Here is a 10586-nt window from a genome sequence, read left to right on the forward strand (position 1 = left end):
ACTCAACTAAGCCTGCTACAAAAAGGGGCATCATCACTTCTCAAGATGCCACAGCACGGCACCGCCGTGCACCCCCCGCGCCTCTGCGGTAGGCATGCTCCCAGCCTGCCGCAGAACCGCGCTGCCTCAGGGACTGACGACGGAGGACATCTAATTTGTGGGTCCTGGTCCAGTGAGGGGGTTTTACAGGGATTCTGAAAGCAAAACTAAAGTGACCTAGAAACTGTGACTACTGACGGTCTGTACATATACAAAATGTAGGTGCTACACGACAAAGAAAATGGCAACCTTTGAAGAGAATGCTTTTGGATTGAAATGCATGAATCCTGTTTAAGTCCTAAGTCCTCTGCAGATTTGGGTTTCAGAGTATAAATGCACGCTGAATGAAGACAAAGTGTGGGGGGGACAGGGTCCCATTAGTGAGCTGCAATATAATTAGGTAAAACACCTATGATACAGCTGTATTAATGACGAGTCAGTGAAGTTTGAACTCAGTTATTTGCAGACAAGATGCTCTGCCGACAGAAGACCTTCTTCACACTACAGTTCAATATAGCATGCATTTTAACTAACAATTGACAGGTCTAGCAGATTTTCCAAGGACAAAAAACCTATTTGCAGGAACAATATACAAATATGCTCCTCTGATTCTAAAATTTAAAAAACCCTAAACATAGTATTACAGACTGATGTATCAACACCCAAATTACTATCTGACATTACCACATACAACTAGGCAACATGAATTTTCAATTATATTTATTTCCCTGAAACAAATTATCTAGGAGCTCATATATTGATAAAAGGTATTTATGATAGTTATTGTAAAATTATTTCTAGGAAATAACTTGCTTCAGACTGACATTTAATCAGGTTAAAAAAGAATGGCATGTTTTTGACAAAGTCCAATGTAAATTAAAACCACCTTCCTTGTATTACACTTTTAGAAAAGCGCTTCCAGAATTTTACTGGATGATCGAAGTAAAAATTCAGCCTTGGGATACTGAACAGCTACTGGAAAATGAAAACTGGCATTATAAGAGACCGCTAAGAGATATATGATCTATCACTATAACTCCATGGTTCTCAAATTAACATCAACTTTAAGAATGAAAATGAATTCGTGCAATGGAAAGTAAGGGAAGACAGAAGCAAGCTAAAAACACAGTTACATGTATACCGATTTGATGTCTAATCCCCCCACTCTTCCAACATCTTTCATTTTTTAGAAGCCTATGGTATTTCCTTAGTGCACATACAGCTTTGTTAAAACTCAGTGGCATATCCACATAATTAAAACATGCTATATTTGAGTGAAATTGCAATGTTTTGAGAAATTTTGAGAAAATTTGAAACAACAAAAAAATGTAACTACTGATTCAGTGGCTGCATTTCATTCCACACACTGCTGCTTGGTGAAAAAAATTCCTTGCCGTACAAGACCTAAATCTACCCACATTTTATTTAGAGATAGTGCTTGATAAAGAGTATTATTACCGTTGGTTCCTCACCACCTGTGACAGTTGAAGAACGAGCTCTCCTAGATGGACCACTCTGCTGTTAAATGATAATTAATGTTACAGATAAGTATATTTAGTGATGAAGGTCACAGATTACTGTCACATCTTTAGGAGTAAGGAATCACAGACACTCAAATTTATTGAGAGAGAGCAATTAGATGGAAATAATGTTTAAGATAGCAGCAAACAAAATGAGTCATCAATCACTGATAACCATGTCAGAATCTCACAAAAAACCACCAAGGGAACTAATTTCAAGAGTTCTTGTATCCAGTTCTATACGTTCAGTATTGCCAATTATAATAATAAGAACTTTTACTGTAAATGAAACATGATGTTCCCCCTCCCAAACAAATTTTGCACATTCTGCCCATAAACATGGTATTTAAAAATGAAATGGATATAATCTGGTCATCAATGAGTGCACAGAAAAAGTCAGATTGAAAAAGATGGAACTGATACTTTGAATTTTTAGTAGGGATTGATACAGTCAAGAACAGCACTGTATTTAGAAAGTATGTATTTAGTTGCTAGAAAATAAATTATCATTAGCTTAGTAAGGACTAACTATTGTTAAGATCAGGCAATATCCTTGTTTCAGAGTAATGCTTTCAATTCTGTTTTGAACATCTGCTACTGAAATGAGTGTTCTACAGTAACAAAGTGAAAGACATATCAACAATCCCAATCTGACTACACCAGTTAAAGAAACCCAGACTCCATGTTATATAAAATAAAGAAGCAGAACACCTCTGGAACAGACTGCATTAGGAGTCAACTTTGTCTAGTACAGAGAGAAGATAGTTAAGGCGTTGAAAGTAGAGAGACAGATGATACTTCAGAAGCAGTTCTCTGAACAACAGCTGTTACATGCATCACTAAGCACCAAATGTAGATAACGCTAAACAACTTCTAGAACATGTGAAAAAATTAAACAAAGAAAAACACTATGTTTATTGTAAATGACTGCCCAAAAGCAACAGGAAGAGCAAGCAGAGACATCAGCTTTAATATCAAACTTATTGATATACTCTATTTACTCAGTATTTCCGTAAAAAAGATACACAAATTTGCTATTTGTAGATTTATATGTAATATATTGCTAATTACAAATTGGGGAAAAAAATCCTTGAAGAAAAGTACATTATTTTAAAATATTAAATTATTTTGAAAATCTGAACAGTTTTATTCAAAAGTGTATCTTGCACAGTCCTATTTCAAGCAGTCTCTCTACAGCTTACCACCTTTGCAACGCTCATACTAGGGTTGTACGACAAAATATGTAGAACTTTCTACCCATTAGATCAAAGGTGTGCATGGTTATGATGTGAAAGTGAATATTGTTTTAAAAAAAATCTTTGTACCTTTGCCTGTTTGAAGAATCTACTGAAATAAAATTGCAGAAGCTGCTGCTTGCGTAAATCACTCAGACTGAAAAACTACAACAGATGCAATTCTATTTAGTCTATTATATAAGGTCTATCACAAAAAGGGTCCTTTTAACTAAGACTAGGTAAAACACCAATCCTTTCTAATGTTGTACAGATTTATATATTCCAAGTAAAATCAACTTATGGGACACAAAAATACTTGAGAGTCCGGTGGCTGCTACAGTTCCAAGTGTAGATAGTGCCACTGCCCTCTTCTACCCCAGCTGAAAATACCCCTTTGGAAGATCTTCTCTCTCCACTGACTATATATCTAGAGTTTAATAAACTAAAGTTCTATGTTAGATAACTAAAGTTAGCATGACTATGCTCTCAGTCTCGAAATGTTCTTCTCTCTCATGAATGTCCTCATTTTAGTTGCTGACTGTGATGATATTAATTTGGTATTCATTACTATTTGGGATAGTCATATGCTCATAGGGGTTACTGGTCTGTATCTGACTAGAACTGACCCAAGAAAAGATATTATTCAGAATCAGAGAATGTTCAAACAAAAAGAAAAGAAGTTAACTTTGGTTACCAGGGATAGTTGAGACTGTTCAGCGACTGTGTCTGTTACACTGCAAGATCTTAATCTTGAAGAAGGATCTCTTTGCTGGGGAAAAAAAAAAAGTATTAAGTTAAAATGTCTTAAAACATGGGGTTTTACTTAGTAATTTTGCTTTTCTCCCATTTAATCCAACTCCCTAAAAATAATACTTATGTTGCAGTCTCTTTAGTTTTAATACTTCTACAGAAACATGGCAAGCAATGAAAAATCTAAATTCTCAGCATTCCATCCTGGATTGTTTCACATTAACTGAGAAAAGGAAAGTACTTGGATACACATCCTGCATTCATCTTTAGCATCCAATTTACAATGTTTTATTGACCTAATCTAAGACAAGATGATAAGCCATCCCACCCAGGAAAACACACAGGAAAATCAATAGTTGTGGAATCAGCAGCAGAAGTGGAAGACTAAGACATAATGGGATGTGAAAATGCCATGGAACTTTTGAAAAACAAATTTTGTTTTTTGGAAGACATTTTAGAGGGAGCATAAGCAGTATAAGGGAAATATAGAACTTCTTGCTGAATACTGGCAATGTAGTCCTCGGAAAATCAATAGGCTAGAGTTTACAAATTTCTTCATACGCCTTACTGCACGAGGTAACCCCTATATTCATTACTCGCACAGGGGCACGAGAGGATGCCAATCCTATGCATGGGATGATTATGTGGTTCTTGTGCCTGTGGCTGGGAAAGCAGCAAGTTCTGCAGAACTTCCACTGGGATTACAGCCACAGTGAGCCTTGCTAAGATCATCTCTTGGCATATTAAGAAATTTCCAAATTTGCATCTTAGTATAGGATGCTTAGCTTACTCTTCAATAATAACATTAAGAACAGCTTTAAAGTTTACTGTTTAACAAATGGCAGAGAAGTGCTCAGAAGTTTGCTGGCTAGAGTTAATCCAGAAATTTCATACAAAAATCAAACTAACTGCTAGAGATAGAACTCTATATTGTAATGATCATTAGGGAACCTATAAATATAAATAATGAAAAAAAAAGGACATTAGAATATACCCAATTACTGAGCAGATTACATGTGTTTTACAGGTACAAACCTCTCTCTAATAAAATCTGTAAACAATTAGTATCTACTTCTATTTTACCAGGCAGTGGTATATACAATTTCTCTGTTGACAGTGACCCTTTATATATATGTATTATAAAAAAAGGGGCTCCTTCATTTTTCTAAACGAGAAATGTCAACACGAATAAATTCCAATAGAAAAAAAGATGTGATTTTTATTTCCATACTACCATAAAAACAGTGGCAGAATGCATCAGTATTACCCCAGGTCAAAATACCGACTCCAGGAATTCTGACTTAAGCTCGGTGAGGACTAGGGTGAATTGCTATGAATTTCTTTGGAAAGATCAAATAGAAAGGACAACTCTTACATCAAAAATCCTCCGTCCCACAGGATTTTCTAAGTGTAAGTGATGGGAAATCTTAGTAGGAAAGCAGGCCAACTTGTCCAGCAAGAAAACATTATAAGAGGGATGGAAAAAAATCTGAGCAGTTAAGCTAAGATTGTTTCTTAGATAAAAAATAAGCAGATGACACTTCTCTCAAAACCAGACATTGCCATAAAAACTGTAGCTATAATACAGCTCTTCAGGGAGTGAATGGTTTGCCTTGGTTTTCATTACCCTATGGTGAAATTCACATGTGGCAGGCATTATTGACAAAAATTAGCCATTAAAAACTAATCAAAAAATCAAATATTATGGTTTTTTGTATGGGGGATCAAATACTAGGATTTTTGTATGAGGATAAGACCTCAAAGTCTTAAAAATTTATTTACTTAAAAATTTACAATATTTATTAAAAAAAAAATCAAGTCTTAATTTTCCTCTTTGCCTCCTAGTTTCTGAACTTCCCAAGACACAACTTTCATGATCATGAATCAGAACCGCCCCCCCCCCCAAAAAGCAGATATGCTAGCATGTCTGCTTGATACTAAAATGGAATTCCTCACAAACCTGTGAGATTTATGAAAAACAAAGTGATAAAGCACAGTGGTGTCTAGTGACTGAATTCTATGCCTTACGGGACAGGCTCAGATTATAAAGGGACAGGATCTGAGAAGTGACAAGGATCAGTAATTACATTTTCCACTTGCTATGACATTGTTTTTGGGACTCTCAGCTTCACACCCCAAAATTACAAGCAAGGCCTCTAAAGATAATTCCAGCTTTTATGGAAGCAAGACCCTTGCTATCCAATTAGAAATGTTTCAGAAGGAACTAACGTGCCATGCTAATATTCTTTCCATTTAAGAAGGAAATAATGTTCTACCCATGTCAGTTAGCAACCATTGCCCTGCAGAATTAACACCTGGTCTACAATGTGTAATCCAATATAAGAAATACATCAGTATTAGAGTAATTTTGAAACACTCCCATAGCTGGTATCAAGACATTTAGAAGGCATTAGGCATGGCAACAGCAAGCACTTTTTCTTACTCCCATGAGAAATACGTATTATGGAAAAAAACCAAACCAAATACTGTAGTCATGAGAGCTGGCAACAAAGCCAGCCACGAACTGACTATTTCAGTTGGAAGGGACCTACAAGGATGACCTAGTCCAACTGCCTGACCACTTCAGGGCTGACAAGAATACAATAAAATAATTTTACAGTATTCAATAAGGTCAGTCAGCATCTGAACAGCATTTCACTTCAAATGCACTTTCTCACACAGCTTTTCTGTGTGGTTTGACTGAGGCTGTAAGTTCCATGTACTGAAACAAGCCTTGGGTAATTCTGAAACTTAGTATTTTGCATAATTGATGCCTCATCTTTAATCAAAGAGTAACTAGCATTACCCTCTTCTGGATATTAATGGTACGAGTATGAATGCACTAATAAACAAGCAAACTACCCAGCCTAATTATAACCACTCACATGGGCACCCTTATACACCATAGAAAGATAACAAAAAACCACCATGAAGTAAGCTATTTGAGATGCATATCAGACACTCCAACTCCTACTTAAAAACATCAGTCCTAAAAGCACATTCTGTTAAAAGATATGGGTTTTAAAAAAACATACAGAAAAAAAGACGCAATTACACCTTACTTTATGTTATGCTAAGGATAAATGTGAAAGGATTTGTCTGACAAATGTATCGACCAGCAAGTCTGAAGTGTTTCCTGACATTACATAGATATAACGAAGAGAGTGACAAAATACTTTAACACACATACAATCACTCCTCAACTCTCTGTTGTGTTGTAGATTAACTATGTATGGTTGTAGAGACACTGAAGCTGTCTCTGCATGGAACAACCAACGGTCAGGCTGGATATCCTAGGATAAGCATGCTGTTGGGGAAATGTGACTGTAAGGGCTTCTGGTTTCAGCCCACAACCGGCAGATCTGAGGCAGCTTTATGTAAAACAGGTTTAGAGCTGGTGGACTTGGGAAAAAACCTGGATGCAAGCTTCCTCCATGCAAAGTCATGAAGCTGATGTCACAAGCCTTTGGGAATCTGGATCAAGAGGCGATCTCAGGTGAACATACCTGAGCACATGGACTATAGCTTGTGTTCAGCTAGAAGTGCCAAACTTTTCCTCTCTACCTGGCTCAATCCAGATGAAGGTCTTAGATGTCTCTGTGCTGTGCTTGCCAACCTCCAGATGGGGAGGATTTATTAGCCCAGGTAAGCACTGTTCATTCACATGGAACCAGCTCAGACTTAAGTGCTGGATCAGGCAGGGAGCCCTCTCAAGGCCAGAGCTGTGGGAAGCACAGGTCAGAGACATGAGCTGCCTTGACAGATACGCCGGGGCTACACGCTAAACACTGCTGACCGACTGCTGGGTGCCTCAGCGAGGCCTCTTAGAGTAATTTCACTGTCTGTTCTTTTCTGTTACTTTCAGTATCCCAACACCCTTACACTGGATAATGCACCATAACAGAGATTTTAAATGTTTTGACAATTTCTTACTTTGCAAGTGTGGTCTGATTATGTTTTTTATTGCACTGATAAGAAAGATGTTATCGCTTCATGGCTCATAAAAAAGCTAGTTCATATAGGAATATAATTATTGAATTATTTTAATTAAGATAACTTTGCAGCTACACCATTTATTTATTTAGTGTAAAAAAAATGTAGGCCCTGATCTTGCCACTGAAACGGTTTGATTAACCTCCTGCCCTCCAAGTGAAGGTCTATGAAAATGTGCAGTTATCTACAAAATCACAAGCAACTCTTCATGCAGATGGTTAGCCATCAGAGCCATAATTTGCTAACTAGTATCTGGATAACATTCAAATCATTATAAGACACCTACTGCATGGGCTCTTTGTGAAAAACTTGCACCTAATCAAGGCTCTATTTAATCAGAACAAGAGTAAATATGATTTCTTATCTCTTGAATTGCAAAGGTGCCTTGGTAGCACATACCAAGGATAAAAAAAAGAAGTCACAGCATGATGTTCTGTTTAATACTTAAAATTGTTGTCTTAATCAGAGCGACATAAGACATTCTCCCACTTGCAAATGTATTATTCTTATTTTTTGTGGTATCATCAGTCTGACAAACTAACGGATAACAGAACTATAGAGAACATTGTTTGTTTTACCTCAAGTAAGCCCCTACGGTGAGACACAATTTTTTTCCAGACTAGCCATTTACAAACTTGTGGAGTATTTCACCAGAACTACCTACTTTCAATTCTAATCCCTTGTTAGTCTTATAATAGTTGATCCAGTAAATTATGAGGGTTTTAAAAATCCTAATATAAGAAGCACATGCTTTAATATAAACATGAAGACTTAAAGTACTGAACTTAAGAAAAATTATCACGTAGTAAAATGGATGATGACTGAAAGAGCATTAGCAGTTTTTCTTCGTTCCTTTGGAAATCCTTCGCTTGATACTCTCTAGTATTACATGTTTTGTTTCACTAAAGGTGTAACAGTACCAGACTCTGAAGTTAAAACTCACACAGAAGAAAAGATTAAATCTCAACTGAGGAATTCTGCTATTCAAGGCAGTTTGCTCTATCGTGAAATTATGATGTATTTTTTGGAAGATAATTTTAACTGTATGCTCAGGTTTTCCCAAGACCAGCAATTACTACCCATCCATGTAAATGATTCCAACTATGTCAAACTAACAGAAGGTTACAGTAATAGAGGTTTATACAGAAAGAGCAGCATGTCACGTACAATCAAAGAACTGAGTTGTTCCCCATTGGAGTCAGGAGTGACCTGAAGTCTTCTGCTCAGTTCCTCAGATAGCTCCTGAGGACTGGTACGGGATACTGGAGATGCAGGAGGAGGTGGCAATGACAAGCTTAAGGAATCTCCACTTGCACTTGCCTCCTCTGAAATGGTTTCCCAAGGCTAACGAAAGAGAAGAAACTACGTTAAGGATTTATAAAGACAGACTGAGTCTTCTTTCCCTTTGCCTTCTATGTGACCACCTGATTGCGACAAACACAGGTGTGATCATCAGCCTTAACATTTAACGAAATAAACCAATCCCTACAACACACAAACATTCTACTCGGTGTGAAGTAGTTACACGGAAAATGGTTTTAATGTTGACTTCAAAACAGTCTTTATGTTGATGATGACACAATGCTTTACATTCAACACAGAAAACGATGTAGATGAAAAAATGCATAAAAAAGGTTTCATTAAATAAATTCTATTTGAAATTTTCTTCAAAATGGAACTAATTCTGCACTTTGTAAAACTTGTAAGAAAGAACTGTTAATTTTAATTTAGAATAAAATGCACAACAGAAAGTACTCACTAGTACCTGCAAATCAAGTATTACCACGTGACAAGTGCAACAATAATTTCAGCAATCTATTTGTTGCTCTGAATAACATTTAGTGAACCAAAACTAGCTTTCACGAAGAATTTTGTCTGTCATTCACATAATAAAGTATTCCTTAAAGTTGAATGGGATTAGAGCTTTGCACACACTCTCACCTAGACCTACAAATATCTACCAAATTTAATTTATTTAGTCTAGCTGTAAATTAACCAAACACTCACCCTTAGTAATAAGATCTCAGAATTCTAACTAAAACCAAGTATTTAGGGAATAAAACCAACAAGCTTCTCTTTCCTCTAGACAAAGACTGAAGAAAACTGAAGTACACTGCACTTCCAGCCAATACCATTCCCTTGTTTTTACAACTTATTCCACTGTTATTCAAAGCAGAATATTGAAACTGTTTCTATCAATGTATACATAACAAGCAATGCTTGGAATTATAAATGTTTCTCTCAGCATTTGCATAGTATTTAGCATTGTGCCTACATTATTAGGCACCCACAAATGCATGGGACCTTGGAAGTATAGCTCTGTTTAGGATTTTTATTGTGCCACTGGCATTTTACTTCTGCAATTTCATAAACATCATGCAAAAGCATTATTATGTATGCTGTATAGTAATTAGCTCACAAATAAGAACACATCAGCTTCAAGTTTAGTCAACGTCTTAAACCCATGACCTTTACATACCTCAGGAATGTCTCCACTCTCCACAGGTTCTGGTTCCAAATCCTCACTAATGTGTCTCCGAGAGCGGAACCGCCTATGGGCTGCTTCTTGGTTTATTTGCCTGATATTGTTATCTGAATCAGATCCCACATCACTGGATAGTGGGGAGATGAACACATGCGAAGGAGAAAACAAGAAAATAATGAACATTAAACTAGAACGCATACTTTGCCCATTACTTTTGAAACCTCATTAATGCTTTTGATTATAACAATCATTGTTCTTGCACATGCCAGGCTTCATAAATAGAGGTCTGTTTAAACACAGAATCATTAAGGTTGGAAGGTACCTTCAAGATCATCAAGTCCAACCATTAATCCAGCACTACCATGTCCCCTAAACCATGTCCTGAAGTGCCACATCCACACGTTTTTTGAACACTTGCAGAGATGGTGACTCCACCACCTCCCTGGGCAGCCTGTGCCAATGCCTGACCACTCTCTCCATAAAGAAATTTTTCCTAATATCCAATCTAAACCTCCCCTGGTGCAACTTGAGGCCATTTCCTCTCGTCCTATCGCTGGTTACTTG

At 36.8% G+C, this 10586-nt stretch overlaps 1 protein-coding gene across 1 annotated transcript in view; it reads right to left on the reverse strand.

The window, feature by feature from the left end:
- Positions 1 to 1497: 1497 nt before the first annotated feature.
- Positions 1498 to 10586, reverse strand: part of LOC104627894 (E3 ubiquitin-protein ligase NEDD4-like) — a gene marked incomplete at its 3' end in the record, with an annotated part of 72364 nt that continues 63275 nt past the window's right edge. Inside the window, exons 8-11 of the mRNA XM_010296290.1 lie at positions 10017 to 10149; positions 8705 to 8881; positions 3489 to 3563; positions 1498 to 1557 (exon numbers count right to left, since the gene is read on the reverse strand). Of these exons, the coding sequence (XP_010294592.1) occupies positions 1498 to 1557; positions 3489 to 3563; positions 8705 to 8881; positions 10017 to 10149 (445 nt within the window). The remainder of the gene's footprint in view (positions 1558 to 3488; positions 3564 to 8704; positions 8882 to 10016; positions 10150 to 10586) is intronic.

The sequence above is a fragment of the Phaethon lepturus genome, unplaced genomic scaffold (assembly GCF_000687285.1).
Source record: "Phaethon lepturus isolate BGI_N335 unplaced genomic scaffold, ASM68728v1 scaffold12121, whole genome shotgun sequence".
NCBI classification, from domain to species: domain Eukaryota; kingdom Metazoa; phylum Chordata; class Aves; order Phaethontiformes; family Phaethontidae; genus Phaethon; species Phaethon lepturus.